We start from the raw sequence: 18,066 nt of genomic DNA, 5'->3' as shown, positions 1-18,066 counted from the left end.
TTATTAGCTGTGTTGCTGGAAGTAGAAATCCTCATCATATTCTTTTAAATGTGTGTAGTATTGTATGTATTATTATTACATTTTATATTATTTTTATATATATTGTATATTATATATTATTATTTTTTTATTGCCATTCACCCTATACTTTAATTGGGCGTGTATATAATGTCCTGTGAATGACTGCTTTATTTATTCATTCACTCACTCTTTTATTTTTTTAAGATTTTATGTATTTGACAGACAGAGATCACAAGTAAGCAGAGAGGCAGGCAGAGAGAGAGAGGAGGAGGAAGCAGTGTGAGCAGAGAGCCCGATGTGGGACTCGATCCGATCCCAGGACCCTGAGATCATGACCTGAGCCAAAGGCAGAGGCTTAACCCACTGAGCCACCCAGACACCCTCACTCACTCTTTTTTAACAGATACTTATTAAGTAGGTAATTGAGGTCCAGTATTGTGTTCATGTTCCTGAGTGAGAAGATAAAAAATAATGGTTTTTCTGTCATGTTTTGTTTTAAACATGGGTTTTTAATATCTAGGAATGTTAAACGCATTAGGGAAATACACAGAAAAATCAGTGGAAAAAGATGGCATTCGAATTTTGACAAAAGAACAGTGGAAGCACAGAGGCAGGAGGCGAATGATAACTCTTCAGGAGGCAGTGGGGTCTCATATAATCCTGGGAGTACATCAGAACCTTTTTCATTTCTTTTGTTAACTTGAACTTTTTAAGGGTGGTAAATAGCAAATATACATTGGGGAGGGGGGAAGCACCAGACTCCCTGCTGAGCAAGGAACCCCATGCAGGGTTCCATGTGGGGCTTGGTCCCAGGACCCTGAGATCATGACATGGGCAGAAGAAGGCAGATGCTTAACCGAGCCACCTAGATGCCCCCAGGCTGTTTAAATCTTTGGGCCTTTCCCAAGTGTCAGGTAAAATACATCTTTAATACTTACTTAAAAATAAATGTTAAAGGAGAGCAAGTTCTATAAGAAATTTTAAATACTGAACTACAGTTATGGTGCTTTAATATTAACCTGTTTTTTTCTCATGAAAGTTATAAGAATATTATTAATTAGAAGATGTAGTTTCTGTTGTTGAACCTGTTGCTTCTATTTTCACCTTTCTTACAGTTGTCCATTTGAGTTTCTTAATGTGGTTGTATGTAAGGGTGTTAAAGTGGTTCTCACTTTTGTAAATAGTGCTTAAAATAGCTGTATTTTTCTCTTTCTCCAGAGTTTTCATAAGGGGAACTTCTAGGACTAAGTTTTTAAGCCAAAGTGTATAAGCATGTCAATTCTGTATTGTCTGAATGTTTCCAAAGAAATTGCTCTGATTAATTGCATTTCACTATCATTTCCCTTATGGTTGCTTAACTCTATTACAGTATGTTTTTAAAAACTATTAAATTTCTTTAGCATAACATTCTTAATGATGATAGCATAATTTATTTTAGAAAAGAACATGTAACTACTGCTATGAAATGAGGTTCATCAGTGAGAAGTTGACACTTTGACTTTAATCCTTTGTTCATTTGGTTAAAAAGTACTGGTTTCTGGTGTTATTCTCATTGAGAAGGTGAGGCATTCAGGAGACTGAATAAGCCTGCAATTTAATAATCTAGCAGCAGTATTAAATACTGTTGACATGTAGTACATTTATAAATAGTTCTGAATATGATTTTCTTTAAGGTATGCTTTGCTGTAATTATTGCTTTTTTTTTTTCACATGTAGTGGATTTTAATATAACCTTAATATTTATGGACTATTTGAGTGGCATTTTAATTAAAACCAGGCAGAGGAAATTTAATTCTTTACTTATAGTTTAAAATGTGTAATGTCTTGGGCACCTGGATGGCTCAGTTGGTTGAGCGACTGCCTTCAGCTCAGGTGATGATCCTAGAGTCCCCCATCAGGCTCCCTGTTCAGCAGGAGGTCTACTATCTCACTCTGACCTTCCCCCTCTCATGGTCTCAAATAAATCTCTCTCTCTCTCTCAAATAGATAAATCCTTTTTAAAAAGACTGCTTTTTAAAAAAGATGTGTAATGTCATATAGTTCAAAAATACGTAATTTTTATTCCTGGTCTGTATTACCTCATTTTCAGTAAATAATAGTGAAAAATACATATATATTTGAAGCATAGTTTTTTTAAGAACGTATTTCCTTAAAAAAAAAAAAAAGAAAAAGAATGTATTTCCTTTAAAAATCTAATTAAAATCTTTTTCTTAACACTAGGGGGCACTCTTGACTTACGGATTCATACCTAAATGAATCTTTATGCATAGACTGGAATGAAATGAAACTGTTTGAAAACATGTCATTAATAACTAAGTGGCTTCAGAGAGAATTTGGATTACCAAGCTCATTTTATATAGCAGTGTAAATATAAGTTACTTAATAGTGTCATAAGGATAATGAAGCTTACTAAATGAAATGCTGTAGATGAGAGGAAATTAAAGTATTTCTGTGTTCTGTTCACTTTTGCATTGATTTTCTAAATGAGTCTAAATGGTTTAAAAAAAAAACATTATTTCTAATATCTTTCTCATTTAAAAAAGAGTCTAGCATCATGTTTTGCTCTTACCAGGTACTTAGAGTATATCTGAAGAGATGAATATTAATTTAAGATGTGACTAAAGGCTGCAGTCATTAGTAATAATTTTTAAGCATTTGAAAACCAGCAACATGTTTTGCTACATTCAGGAAACATTTTAGGCATTTTCATTCACTGTATTTGCAATTAGGATTTTGGAGACCTCCACCAACATGTATTTTGCCAGAGGTGTATTAAGGTTTTTGTCTTCTCTAATTTGAAGACTGTGTGGAATTTCAGCTTTGTGTGGTTTAAGTAGATAAAATCTGCATGGTAATTATTGTGCCCTCACCACGTGTTAGCACTGTTTTGTGGGCTTTGTATATATATTCATTTCTCCTCACTCCAACTCTGTGAGGTAGGTACTTACTGTTACTTTAATAGATAAGGAAACTGAGCCCAGAAGAGTTAATGGTTTGCTGGGTTCAAATGTAGGCAATCTTGTTCTAGAGTCTTCTAAATCACTCTCCTGTATTGCTTCTCCAGAGAGAGGAAACTTAGCATCAAGAGAACTATTACTGCTATTTCAGACTCAGTTTTTAAAGTTGTTAGAATTTAACGTACCTAATTTATAGGCATTTCTCATTTCTCTTATGCAAAAGGGTTCTTGAAATTAAAAGTTGGAAAGGGGCCCTGAGTCCCTTTGCTCCTGTCATTTTATGGAGAGGAGGAAATTCCATCCTAGAAAGGTGAAGTTACCAACATAGTGCTATACAACAAGTTACTTGTGGAAAACACAAGTAAATACTCTGACTTATAGTATAGTGGAAAGAAATGTGGTGTTGTGGAAATAATATTTGACTAGAATTTCAGATGGCTTCAATTTTATTCTTGGCTCTTCATTTACTGGCAGAGGCTCTGTTTCCTTGTGTTATGTGAGCATAAAAATGTCCTCCTTAATTTAGTCTTACTGGCAGTTGTGAAGATCAGTGAGATAATGATTGAAGATACTCAATAAACTTTAAAACTCTGCACAAATAAACATACTGTGGTCGCTGTATGACACGATTCATATTTTATTATCAGTTATTTGTTCTGTCTTCATAAACCAGTTTATCAGCAATGGTACACTTACTGTTGTCACTTTATAGATGTCATTTAGATCCTGCAAGATTTCTTGAGTTAACACCGTGTGTTACTCTGCCACGTGTTGTTTTACACTTTTTATTTACTAAGAACTAAAAAAAGTTAATTGAATTTTTCTCACGATAAGTGAAAAATTATACTTACGCTTTACTGATGAAGGACATAGCAGTAACATGTTTTGAGCATGTTTTGAGCTGTAACATGTTTTGAGCCCGTTGGGTGTTTCTGACCATTTGAAAAGAGCATATAAGATGGGTCCTTGAACTGGATTTAGTAATTTAGCTGAAATAAAAAATAGATATCAGTAAAGTTTTTTGTTTCTTGGCAAGTTCTCAATACAGTGCTTTATTTCTTGGCGTGGTGATAAGCATGGATTTGTTGTTTCAAACTTCCAATAAGGCATAGGTTTAACATTTTCTGTTTATTTTTTACAGGCATAATAATGTATTTGTGGCCTTGGACATTGAAGCAGTCAGTCTTCTGTTGCTGTTAACATAGTGTTAAGGACTGATGTTGTGGGAAGCATGGACCTGATGAACGGGCAGGCAAGCAATGTTAATATTGCTGCTATTGCTTCCGAGGTAAGACATTTGAGAAGGTTAGCTGCAGAGTTTCTTACCTGACATTCTAATTTTTTAAGCATTATGGTTGGTCACAGATTTAAATCCGAACTTGAGAAGAAGAGCTATAAATTTTTTAGTTTTAAAAAAAACTTTTAATTATGCCATTCACACATTTACTGTACATCTTAGAAATTATTAATCCATATCCATTTAAGATACTTGACAAATAATGATTACTTAAAACTTTTTCTTGAGTTTAGTTTTAAAGGATACGTAGAATGTCTTTTTAGGGTGTTTTTACATTACATGAACCTTGAGGCCAGTAGTACAAGTGAGAATGAAAGATTCTTTTATTAAAATCACATAATTTTGACACCATCTAGATCCCTTGATTTGAGACCTGTTGAAAGAGTCAAAAACCATTAGGCTGAAATGTTGGAAGGGATGTGGCTTAGAGTGTAAAAGATGGAGGTGAAGACTGAGCTAGATGCCCATCTCTCTGGTTAATGTGCTGTGATTTTACTTGTGCTTCCTATTTTTTTTTTTTCTTTTTTTGCTTTGTCTTTAAATCCAGGGTACTTGCCTGCTTTCCTTAGTAACTTTAGTGTAACTCCTATATTTCTCCTTTATTTTTCTCTTACTATAGAGGATGAGAATAATGTCTATGACCTTTTACTTCCTTAGTCTCAAAGTTCATTAATAACTTCAACTCCTTTTTGCTCCAGCCAGTTACTTAGTCCTTGGTAGCAATGAAAATAGTCTAAGTCTATGGTTTTGATGATTCTTCTTATGCTTGTGATTTCTTTCTGTATTTCTGTCTCTAGCTCTGGCTTCCATCATACATTTTTATTAAGCATTTCTTTTTTTTTTTTTTTTAAGATTTTTATTTATTTATTTGACAGAGAGAGATCACAAGTAGATGGAGAGGCAGGCAGAGAGAGAGAGAGAGAGAGAGAGAAGCAGGCACCCTGCTGAGCAGAGAGCCTGATGCGGGACTCGATCCCAGGACCCTGAGATCATGACCTGAGCCGAAGGCAGCGGCTTAATCCACTGAGCCACCCAGGCGCCCCTTATTAAGCATTTCTGATGGACTGGACATTATATGTATAATATGAACAAAATGGAGTTACTCATTACTGTTCTGCTGTGCAACCTATAAAGAAAATAGTGCAGCCCCTTTCTCTGACTTCTGTTAATAGTATCACCATGTCCCATCACTGTCTGTCTCATCACTGTTTCCCTGCTATCTGAGTTTAATCTTTAGATTTCCCCTTTGTGCACCACAGCCTTTGGCTCATCCCAGCGGGGAGCACACACTGGCAGAAGTTAGAGCCTTCTGTAATGTTATCATGGAAGCGACAGCCCATTCTTTCTGCCATGTTCTGTTGGTCACAGTCCTGCCCACACTCAAGTGGAGGGAATCACACAAAGATGTGAGTGCCAGGAGACAGAGACCATCACTTGGCAGCCGTCTGAGAGCCTGTCCGGACCTCTCGCTAGGATCCGGTCCTTTTCTCCTTATTTCTTCCAGTGCCATCTGAGTTTGGCCATTATTTCTTGTTTACATTATTGCAGCAGGCTTTTAGTTTGATCATGTACTTCCATTCTCCGTTGGTTTTGGTCCATTTGACTGTAATTCAATTTTAATATTCTTAAAATACAGCTCTTAAGCTTTATTGTATCCCCAACTGTCTGTGGTTCCCCATTGCCTACTAATGAAATACAAATGGCCCTAAACCTTTTATTCAAGACTTCCTTGTCAAAGTGACTCTAAATTTTCTTTTTAATCAGTTTAACTGCCACTAATGATTGACTTGAAATTTCATTCTAATGAAAGAATACTACATCTTGCTGATGTTTGTAGAGACCATTGTTTTCTCCTACTTTTGTTACATTTTTTTCTGTATCATTTTTTCTACATGGCATTTCTCCTCTCCAATGTGCCCCTCCTTCTCTGCACAAAAAAAGACATTTGGCTCTCTTTCAAACCTCTTTCAAATGCTACACTTTCAACAGAGTCTTTTCCTGATCCCCTAAACAGATAGCTTTCCTATTTTGAAACTATCAGTTAAAAAAAACCCACTTTTAAAATAATTTTTTTCCATAAATTTATACATCGCTTTTCTTTCTCCTTGAGAAAGGGATTATATTACATGTTTGTATATATGTCTAATATTATATGTATGTTTACTTGGTATTTTTTGAATATGTTAAATGTGTGTGTGTGTGTGTGTGTGTATGGCATTTATAACTATATATCCTGAAACATTTGGTCTAGTATTATAGGAAATAGTATATAATTATTTGTTAAATAAAATAGATCATTTTACTTGTGTAAAAAAATGTTACCTTTTCTAAGAAGGTAAATGAACTACCTCAGGCCTCAGAGTAGTATAATTTAGTACTTGGTAAATGGACAAAAAGGCTGTCTTTTAAATTTTTCTACACTGTGGCAAGAAAGTAAAACTAGAAATACATATTTTTCACCTTCTCTTGAAATACAGACCTATTAACATATCAAAATGCAAATGTCCCATAAATCTGATAAGCTTACAGAATGGATAAAATACTTGATCTGGGTGATGGACTTCCCTGTCTCAGTATCTTTATATTTCACTTGTACTAGAAGCTCCTGACATCAGAAGTTGGAGTGAATTTGTTTTTTAGCTGTTGAGAAGTGTCCATGGTTTTCAGTCTTGTCTTGACTTGTCTTGACATAATGTCCCTTAGTGGACATTATGTGTAAGTACTGTGTAGCCTATTGTACCGGCTTATTTATTTATTGGTATTGGGGAGGCAGATGGAAGCATCCGGCCCATAATTTCTTAAGCCTCTCCTAGCAACTTACAAGAAAGAGAAAAGGAAAGTGATTACTTGTTTTGATAAGTAATGAAATTGCCATTATGATTTGCTGATTTTATCTTGAATGAGTTAAAAACTTGGAGAAAGTTACGTTTAAAGTTAATGTCTTTACTTGACAGAATGTATTTAGTTATTTGGTCAGAAACTGATGTCTGATACTAAGTTGATACATGTTAAATATGTCTGATAGTGTTAAACTGATGTTTAACATTATGAATAAATTTCTAAATTAGTCTTGGGATATAAAATAATAACTATTGACATAAGCTAGCCATAATTACAGAGAATAAACATGTGAAATAAAATACGTATAAAATCTGATTACGGGACTTTGGGTTTCTGGTCGTATATGAAAAAGAGGTTGGAATTCATCCTTACTGGCTTCATAACCTGAAAAAAACTATACAAACTGAAACTCACTAACTCTTGGCTCTGTCAGAAACTTGATGTCATAGAGCAGACTGACAGTGATGACTCAAAAACTAAAGAGAAAGGCAAGTAAAGATTTAGTTTACCAGGAGAAGAAATCACTGAAGCCAGAAATGGGTAGGAACACTTAAGCTATAGTTGAGAAATTGTGGGAGGCTATGGTGTGGACACCTTGAAGTTAGAAACTCCGTTCCCCCAACCCCCACTTTTGTGTTTTACCTCTAGAAGCTCTGCCAGGTTCTCACAGTGAAGATCAGAGAAAAGCCCTTACTGTTTCTAGCAGGGGGAGGGGAAAATAATCATTTTGAAATGTGCCCAATGCATTGTGTTCTCCCCTGACCTCAAGAGAAACCACTTCACCAGAGCCTGATCTTTTTGGAGGATGAGAAATACCCAACTCCAGCCCCCTCCAGCCTTTCTTTCTCACTTTCTAGGGGATTGGCAGTGGCTGTGGCGTATTGAGAGGTATTTGAGGGCACAGGCCCATTAAAAGACCTGACTATAGGTCTTACAAAATACTTCTCCCTCAGCACTTTACTACCACATAACAGGGCCCTTGTGAATAATGAAGGAGTATAGCTGAACGACTGGCAAGGCCCAGATTCTATCCAAGAAGGAGTTTCTAGAGAAACCAAAGAACGACACTAGAGGAAATTGAAGACCCAGACACCTCAAGTACAACAAACAGTAAACACAGCGTAACTCCTGCCTGCATTCAAGCATATATCCTTACACTAAAGGCCTATTTACCTCCGTTCCTGTTACCCAATACATTATGTCTGGTTTTCAGCAAATTATAAGGCCTGCTAAAAGGTAAGAAAAATACATAGTCTGGAGAGACAAAGCAGGTAACAGAGCTAGAGTCTGATATGGCAAAGATTTTGGAATTAATCAGACTGGGAATTAAAATAACCATGATTAATAATGGTAAGGGCTCTAACGGAAAGAACTGGCAACTTGGAAGAACAGATGAGTAACGGAAGCGGGAATATTGAAATTCCAAGAATCAAAAGAAAATGTTAGAAATCAAAAACATTGTAACAAAAATGAAAAAAAAAATGAAGACTAACTTCCATCCGATTATCAGCGGACGGGTGGCCAACAGTCAGCTGACAAAAGAATTCATGAGCTTTTATGTCAACAGAAACATCCCAAACTGAAATGCAGAGGGAAAATAGAATGAAATCGAATATCCAAGGACTGGGAGAATGGCAAAGTGTAGCATACATGTAATGGAACTGTCAGAAGGAGAAGAGAAAAGGGCAGAAGAAATACTTGAAATAGAAAAATGGTTGAGAAATTTCCCAAATTAATGATAGGTCCTTCCTTTGAAATGATTTTGATAATCAAAATTGCTAATGAAAGTGAAAGAAAACAAAAATGAGGCGTAAGGACAAGTGCTCAAAACTGGCGTCTCACAGCTGCTGGGCTGACATGTGTATTTTACCTTTGGTAACTGAAACTTGGCGAGTTTTTTGTGCCATTAACTGTAACTTGATATCCTGCCTCCATTTAGTAGAGCATGATCTCAATGCTCCTATGTCATGATGCTCTGATTTTAGCCCACTGAGGCAGAATACATTTTTATTTCATGGTATAGATGTGGAAATAGAACAAAAATAAGGTTTTCAGAGCCAAAAGCCACCTTTTGTTCTACATGTAGTAAAAGCAAATCTGAACTTGAAATAGTAACTTTAAAGCCGAAAATCCTTAAATTTGTAATATATTAAGAATAGTATCAATTGTCCTATTACAGGTGCACATCACTTAGCAAATATTGAATTATTTAATGAAGTCCTGTTTTCTTATGCTTTAAGTTATGAAAAGTTTGTCTTTTTCTTTAAAAACATTAGTTTATAAATTATAAATAGCAGTATTTTTCTCCCTAACTTCCCTTTACCTCATTTGAGAATCATCAATCTTGTTAAAATCTTTAATTTCTGTAAGCTGTGGTAGGATGTCAGGATGAAGAAACTGACAGACAAGAAGAGGATTCCAGAACCTAAGTTAGATTTCCGGTTGCCTGACCCTGTGTCTAGAGCTCCTTCAGCTAAGAAGCGTGTTGTCCCCAGTGTTTCACTTTCTTTGGTCTTGAATGCCGATTGAGTTTCCATGGCATTGACTGGGAAACAGTATTAAAATGGCTGCATTTTCTTTCAATTTAACAGAAAAGTAGCAGTTCCGAATCATTAAGTGACAAAGGTTCCGAACTGAAGAAAAGCTTTGATGCTGTGGTATTTGATGTTCTTAAGGTTACACCAGAAGAATATGCGGTAAGCCTCCTCCCCTCACCCCCCGCCCCCACGTTTTTGCACATACCTTACACATTGATGCTGTTGAGCCAAGGCACAGAGGAGGTGGTTAAAAAAAACTGAATGTGGAAATTGATGGAGAGAGAGTAGCACAGCAGGGGAGCAAGCAGAGGGATGAAACAGAAGGGAGGAAGAGCTGCGGAGAGCTTGAGAGCAGCTTCCTACCTTAAACCTTCAGCTTGGTGAGAAAGAACCTTTATTGTAGGTTTTGCCCCCTGCCTGTACCACCTCTCCAAGCCAGCCAGCTGTGCTTTATCTACCCATGTAAGAAGTATTTTTACATTTTTGTAAATTAAAGAAACGGAAAAATGAAATTTGAAGGCATTATTGCAATATCATGAAAGATACCTAGAAAAAGTTTTATTTCTTAACTGATGTAAATGTTCACTGAAGTTCTCTTTCTCCTTTAACTTGTTAACAGTGCATCTTGATTTGCTGTTGTTGAATGCTCTTGCATTCTAGGAATAAACTGTGTTCAGTCATAACATACTATTCTTTGGTATATTATTGAGTTTTAGTTTTACATCTGTAGCCTTAAGTGCGACTGAGATAGGTCCACAGGTGTGTGCAGTCCCAACAAGACCAGTGCTCCAAACCCTGAGCTCTGGGGGCATCCCATATGTAGTCTTTTGACATGCGTTGCCACTAGAATACGTGACATTAATTTTTATAAATGGGGAAGAAAATTTCATTAACATCAAATTTTATGTTACTGTTTGAGGAAATATGACTTAATAATCACCATAATACTGCTCCATGAACCAGTAGATCTGATTTTTTGTTTTGATTTTGATTTAATGTATGTGTCCAAATTTTTAAAATCATTTTTATTTTCTAACTGTACCTCATTTATCTCATAAGAAGGTATGAATAGGTATGAGATAACTTGAAATAATCATAATTAATAATGGCATAAGGGCATGTTTTCATTTCCTGTAATCCCTTGTAAAATTGCTACTTTTTTCTAATAAAAATTTGAGTATTCAATATATTTTAGTATAGAATATAATTTTAGAATATATGTCATGTTGTAGAATTCCTAAGGACAAATTGTCATTTTTTTACCTTTTATTTTAGGGTCAGATAACACTAATGGATGTTCCAGTATTTAAAGCCATTCAACCAGATGTGAGTAGTTTTAAGAACTTTCCTTTTAAATATGCAGAATGGTTACTAATAGTATCCCAAATTAAGAAGTTTTAGAAATGTCAAATTCATATTAGTGTTTAAATGTTTAAAGCTTTTGATGTGACTGTGCATATAATATTCAGTCCTCAGAAACTCATGTGGCAGTCATAGATAAACATCACGGAGTCATAGGTAGGACTGTTTGAATCATTTTGGTTGGTTAGGCTTCATCACTCTTACGAGGGGTGAACAGACTTAGGTTGACTGATTTACCTAAGGCTTTGAAGCTTTTTCATAGGACATTGGGAATAAGAAACTGGGTTTCATGACTCACTCCAGCAGTTTTTTCCCTTACATCTTTATTTATGACTTTGTAATATGACAGTGGTTAACATTTTGGAGAGAAAAGGGAGGATCATGGAAGGCATTTCTTACTTATTATACTTCTACCTGCTGGAAGCCACTTACTACGCTGTGTGTGTGTGTGTGTGCATGCCTGAGTGTGGTAATGTCTGTTTTACTGATGGGAAAACAGGATGACAGTTGTCTTTGATGCACAGCTAAGTGTAGGAATTGGGTTTTAGACTCTAAAAACTGATGCTTTTTCCACTCTTAATAAGTAAGAATATAAGTATGATTTTATACCCCCAAACTGAGTAAGTGATGAGGCACCTGGATGGCTCAGTGGTTAAGCATCCAACTCTTGGTTTCAGCTGATGTCATGATCTCAGGGTCTTGAGATCGAGCCCTGCATTGGGCTCCACTTTCAGTGGAGTCAGCTTGAGATTCTCTCCCTCCTCCCTCCTCCTCTGCCCCTCTGCCCAGTCACATGTATGAGTGCACACATACTCTCTAAAATAAAATCTTGAAAAAAAAAATTCGGTATTCAGTACCATAAGATAGATAATTTTTTTTAAGTTCTTTTGGGAACAAGATATAGTATTATTTGTTGTATATACAAGTATGTAGTGGCCCTGAACACTAATTATTATAAGGAGTTGGAGAAAACATCTGTGTCTTAGGTGGTATACACAGTATTAGTCTTGTGACTTTCAAGTAAGTTACTTAATGTCTTAGCATCTCAAGTTTGTCACTTACAAAATGAAGGGCTGGGCCTAAATGATCTCTGAGTCCCTTCATTTCCACAATTCTGTCTTTTCGTAACATTTACTCCATACCTGAGAATTGTCTCAGTAGAACCATTAGATTAGGGATAGGAGAAGCAATGTATTCTACACATAAAGCAGAAAAAGAAAATGGCTTTTGTATTTAGATGACAAAAACTGGGCGCTTGGGTGGCTCAGTCTGTTAAGCATCAGCCTTCAGCTCAGGTCATGATCCCAGGGTCCTGGGATAGAGCCCCACATTGGGCTCCATGCTCAGCAGCCAGCCTGCTACTCCCTCTCCCTCTGCCCCCCCACCTGCTTGTGCGTGTATGTTTGCTCACTCACTCTCTCAAATAAAATCTTTAAATAAAAGACAAAAACTGAAACATTAATTTCTTTACATCACTGAACAAAACAAACTAAATTTTCTTTACAAAAATTATACTTTCTTTGCCCTGAAATTTGGCCATCTTATCCTTTGATATATTTTTTCCTTTTGAATAAATGGCAGTGGCCATGTTGCTATTTCCTATGAGATTAGCACTATCCAGTGGAAGTACAATGTGAGCCATTTAACATAACTTTACATTTCCTACTAGCCACATTATAAACTAAAAATGAAACAGATGAAATTAATTTTAATTATTTTACTTAACCTACAACATCTGAAACAGAACCACTTCAACCTTTGTAACATTATTGAGGTAGTCTGTAGTCTTTTTTTTTCCTCTACTAAGACTTTGAAATTCAGTGTGCACTGTATAGTGAGGACATATCTTTGCAGTAGCCACGTTTCAGGTGCCCAATGGTCATTTGTGACTAGGAGCTTTGGACATTGAAGTTGTAGATAATGATTACTGAAGACAGAGAATTCAAGTCAGTATGGGACTTTTTTATTTTCCTGGGACATCTAACACTAACTTGTGAAATTTAAAAGTGAACCTTAAAATTCCTTTGGCCCCAATCCCTTATCTAACTTAATACAGTTTCACTGATTTTTTTTTTTTTTAACATCCTAAGTGTCTTGTCTGTGCCTTCTCTTTCTGCTCCCAACATCCTAATCCAAGATACCATTTTATCCCAACTATGTACCTCTTACTGATCTACCTGCATCCACTGACCCTTCTAAAGTCCTCTCTGTCCAGCACCCATGGTAATGTTTTCAGACATCGAAATCTGCTCATATGATCCCTCTTCTTAAAACATTTTAGTGGCTTTCTGTTGCTCAGAAGATAAAGACAAACTATCCTAATATGGTCTACAAATTCCTCATAGTTTCTGGTCTAGCTGCAGTGGCCTTTTAGTCCCTGTCACCACTGATCCTGTGCATATCCTGATGAACTCCTATTCATCCTTCAGTTCTCAGACCAAGTTTGACTTTCTCAGGTAAGCTTTTCTTGTCTTCCTGCAGATTCTTCTAGCACTCTCTGCTTCTTCACTGGATATGTCAGTTGCAAGTTTACATTAATGTTTTGTGATTCAGCAAGTATTTGCTGAGTGTCTGTTATATGCCAAACAGTGGTTTAGTTCCTTGAGGTACAGCGATGAACAGACTAAAATTCCTGCCCTGGTGGATCTTAGATTTGAGTAAGGTGAACTAGATAGTGTGACATAAAAACCATAAAGCAGCCAGAAGAGAACAGAGAGGGAGGACGATGGGAGTTCCAGTTGCAGATAGGGTGGTTTCCAGAAGCCTTCCCTTGGAAGAGGCCATCTGAGCCAAGACCAGAAGGAAGTGAGAGAGCAAATCATGGGTGTGTGGGGAAGAGTGTTCCAGGTAGAGAACAGCCAGTGAGCTGTATGAGGGAAGGGGGTAGAGTGAGGGCTAGATGTCATCCGGGGACTTGCAGATCATTACTCTGAAAGAGATGTGAAGCTCTTGGAGGGTTTTGAGGAGTGGCAGTTTCTGACTGAGATTTTAAGTAGCTCTTTAAGTCACTTCTGACTGCTGACTTGGGGGGTGGGACTGGTACCAAGACTGAATCAACTGAGAGACAGTGTGGCTCGGGTCCGGATGGGAGTGGAAGAGGTGATGGCAAAGTTGTCAGATACTATGTGCAAGAGGAGTCAGGGATGATGCCAGGCAGGGTTTTTGGCCTGACACCAGAAGCATGTTGTTGATACTCTGAGATGGAAAATCATTATTACTGTGTTCACAACTTCTGGGGCTGCCATTCATATAGAATATTATGTACAATGCTGCCTTGTGGAGAAAGGCCAGAGCAGCAGCTGGTGGAGGAGAGAGCAGGAGTTTGGCTTTGGATGTGTTTGGGTTTACATGTTTGTTAGAATGCAGAGTTAGGTAATACGTAACTGTGTTACTGTCCAGGTTTCGGATGTAGTTTGGGAGAGGTCACTGTAGAGGTATTTCAAGTGTGGGTGAGTTTACCAAGAAGGTGACTGTATAGATGGGAAGAGGGGTCCTAGTTAGTGTTTAGGTGGAAGTAGCAAGAGATGAAAAAGCAACAGTGAGTGATTTAGCTGGAAAGTCAGGTTATTAGTACGGAATTTGATGAGCCAAGTGAAGGAAGTATCTTTAAGAAGGAAGGAGTGATAAGGTATAAAGTGTTGTTAATCATGTACTCATTTGATTAATTGCTTACTGCTTCCACTAGGTTTTAAGCTACATGAGGGCAGAGACCGATAATTTTGCTTCTTTTATCTGTCTGACATGTGATGGGATTCAGTAGTTAGAATGAGAAAATGAATATAGTATTCAGTAAATATTTGTTCAGTGAGAGAATGTTTTCAAAAATTGAAGGAGTAACTATTAGAAGATGTGATGTAGCACAAAAATATTCTTGTTAGGTGTTAGGCTCATATAATCAAGATTACGTGAAATCTGGCAGTATAAGGAGAATTTCATCATCTGGCAGAAAAATGTTTTCTAATTCACTGTGAAATAGTCAAGACCTACAGCAAGGCATAAAGACTAATAAGATGAACCCCTGTGGACCCACCTAACCAGTCCTGTTGAAGCCATTCTGCGTTCTGCCATGTTTGCCGCCGCCCCTCCTCCCACTGCGGGTAGCCGCCATCCAGTATTGGTTTGTATCATTCCTGTGCAGTGAGCTATGTTTCTCCCAAGTATATGTGTTCCTTAGCAGTAAATGCTCTTGCAGGTTTTGAATTTTTCATGTAAATGGTATCCTGTTGTTGTCTTTAGCTTGCTCTTACGTTCATCACTGCTGGCCATCACCGATGGTAATATCCACACTCTAGCTCACTAATTCCCGAGTTGTGGAGCATCTTTGTTGTGGGAGATCTTTGAGTTTATTAACGACCACCAGTTATCTGAAATGTTTGTACAGATGTTGTTTGTCATGTCAAAACTCTTGCTATTGACAAATAACAGATAAATCCATGAAGTCAGTCTAGTGTATTAATCTTTTTTATTAGCATAAGTGGTGTTTACCTCATATATAGTTATTAGCTTCACTAAAGAATGAATACTTTTGTTAAATCAAAATTTAACCTCAGGTATTATGAAAAGAGAGTTATCCCTGAATCTAATAAATTTATCTTGTGATGCGTTTACCCATTATGTCAGTGTTTAAGTCCCTATATAACTTTATGTAAAACTTTTTAAAAAAGCGTGTATATGCTTTATGAAATTTTAAAAGCTCTTTAGTTATTCACTGAAACTATTAATCAGAGCTCACTATTACATGTACATATTCCTATGTAATTTATTTCAGGTGGTAATTCAAGTTTTCTAAAACGAAATCTGTACAGAATTTGAACTTCGAAGAATATAGCTTCAGAATCCAGCCGTATGGCTTGGTGATTGAGTGGAAGTTGGTGATTGCACCAGCCAGGTCTCACTCGATTTTCTATAATAGAGGCAATTTCTGAGTCACCTGGAACTTAGTGAAATATATATCTCTCATTAATTCAGTTCCCTAAGTAGATCTGTAATTCCTACCAGTTTGTGGAATTCTGTGTTCCTCCGTCTTTTGTGTTAAGTACAGTTTAGGCGAACTGGTTCTACCTAAACTTGTTCTTTAACCCACTGAGCCACCCAGATGCCCTACCTAAAGTTGTTAACTTGTAGGAAGAAAAGGGCACCTTGCAAAGTGCAGCCACTGTCTCAGGCTCCGGCCGCTTACCTGCACAGTGCCTGTCACACAGCACACTGCAGAGTTGCTCAGGGGGAAAAGGAAAAATTCCACGCCTTTTATTTCACTGTAGAAACTACCTCCCTTACCTTGGAACTGGCCCAAAAATTGTTCATGGTATAGGGACTGTCCTTAGTCATCAGTAGGATACTGGCTAAATAAAGTCACATCTTTAAGAGCAGATCTGAATCAAACAAATGCTAAGTCTGGTTTTTCTCCAACCCTGTCTCACACTTGAAGTTATCTCAGATCGAAAGAAGAAAAAAGAACAGATTTGGGTACTTTGTTTTCTTAGTTTTTTTGTTTTATGGTCAGAAGAATGGAAAACATGGTTACCAATGAAAAGAATTTAATGTTACAGGAAAGTTCATCAGTGATACAAAAATCTATTTGGTAGGAATATAACTACAAGAAAAGGTGTGCTCCAGTTTTATTTTTAAAGATTCCCTGTGTGGTATATACATCTGTCCTATTATTACCATTCAGAACCAACCCTAGGAGTCACTCTTTTCCCTTTTCTCTCCATCCTATTTCCCTTGTTCTCCAATTGATTTTACTTCCTAAAAAACTTTTTCTCTCCTTCCCCATCTCTGTCAACTCTGAATGATATTTATTAAAAGAGTACCGTGTTTTCATAAGGCTGCAGCTCACTGGCTCTAGAAATATGAGCACTCCTTCGTGTCTGTGCAGGATTGTTGGGCCTGAGACAGGTCTCAGCACAGCCAGTGCTTTCTGTACCTCCAGATCCCTCTCCACTGGAACACTTTGCCCTGATTTCCCAGAGCTGCTGCTACAGAAATACTAAAAATCTTCACGTCCGCACTGGCCCAAGCTGCATGGCCAAATTTGGAAGGTTCTATGGATGCTGATCCATCTCACACAAAACCCGCCTTTTCACGCTTCTTCCCTCCCCTTGCTAAGCAGTGCTCTCTCAGTGGTGGGGAGAGTGCACGGTGACACCGTTGCCGAAACGGTCATTATAGTGATCACAAAGAAGGAAAAAGTTTAGCAGTTTGATCATTTATATTCTACCATTGTTAATGTATCCTTACAACTCTTATTTCCGTGGAGCTTTGTATCTCTCTCTTTTTTCTTTTGTTTAAACCAATTTTGGGCACAAATTGCCATGTATTTTGCCACCTCTTTTTTTTAAAAGATGTTTATTTATTTATTTAACACAGAGAGAGAGAGAGAGAGAGAGAGAGAGAGATCACAAGTAGGCAGAGAGGCAGGCAGAGGGGGTGGGGGAAGCAGGCTCCCCACTGAGCAGAGAGCCCCATGCGGGCCTCGATCCCAGGACCCCGAGATCATGACCCTAGCCGAAGGCCCAACCCACTGAGCCACCCAGGCACCCCCCCCCCTTTTTTAATCAGTGTCTAACCTTCATAGCTCTGAATGGGTGCTCAAAATTTTTAAATTATTTAATTTCACTTATTTTAGCCCTTTGAATCCCCAAAGAGAATTTTTAGTGGCAAAGCATAAAAGCAGAGAGTCAGAAAACTTGCAGGTTTTTTTTCAGCTTTGCCATTTATAGATTGTGCCATTAGTAGAATCTATTTCATATCTTTGGCCTTTTTAAAAAATGACCAAATCTATGAAGTAAAGGATTTTGGACTGTTGGTTCTTCAGAATACCGTTTAGGTCTTCTAGAATTCCTGGAAGTAGGATTGTTTTTATTGGTGACTTCAGAGTAAAAGCGACAGTTAAGGGTAGTTCTCAGTCAGTAATAAATATAATTTTGATCAAAGCTACAGGAGTCTTAAGCAGATGATAAGGGTCGAGTGGTGGTCATGAGTCAAGCTCTTACAGATTGGGGGTGTTATCCTCTCACTAGATAAATTCCACAAGGGCAGAAACTTCTGT

General features: G+C 37.3%; 1 protein-coding gene across 3 annotated transcripts in view; it reads left to right on the top strand.

The window, feature by feature from the left end:
- Window positions 1-18,066, top strand: part of RALGPS2 (Ral GEF with PH domain and SH3 binding motif 2) — a 157,004-nt gene that overhangs the window by 32,846 nt on the left and 106,092 nt on the right. For all 3 annotated transcript variants that reach the window (XM_047703964.1, XM_047703963.1, XM_047703961.1), the window contains exons 2-4: window positions 4,120-4,266; window positions 9,708-9,812; window positions 10,929-10,979. In XM_047703964.1, coding sequence (XP_047559920.1) covers window positions 4,210-4,266; window positions 9,708-9,812; window positions 10,929-10,979 — 213 coding nt within the window. In that variant the 5' untranslated portion in view covers window positions 4,120-4,209. The remainder of the gene's footprint in view (window positions 1-4,119; window positions 4,267-9,707; window positions 9,813-10,928; window positions 10,980-18,066) is intronic.

Source organism: Lutra lutra, chromosome 15 (genome assembly GCF_902655055.1).
Source record: "Lutra lutra chromosome 15, mLutLut1.2, whole genome shotgun sequence".
Taxonomy (NCBI): domain Eukaryota; kingdom Metazoa; phylum Chordata; class Mammalia; order Carnivora; family Mustelidae; genus Lutra; species Lutra lutra.
Note: the sequence above shows the minus strand (reverse complement) of the source record. Positions and strands in the feature narration are given on the sequence as shown.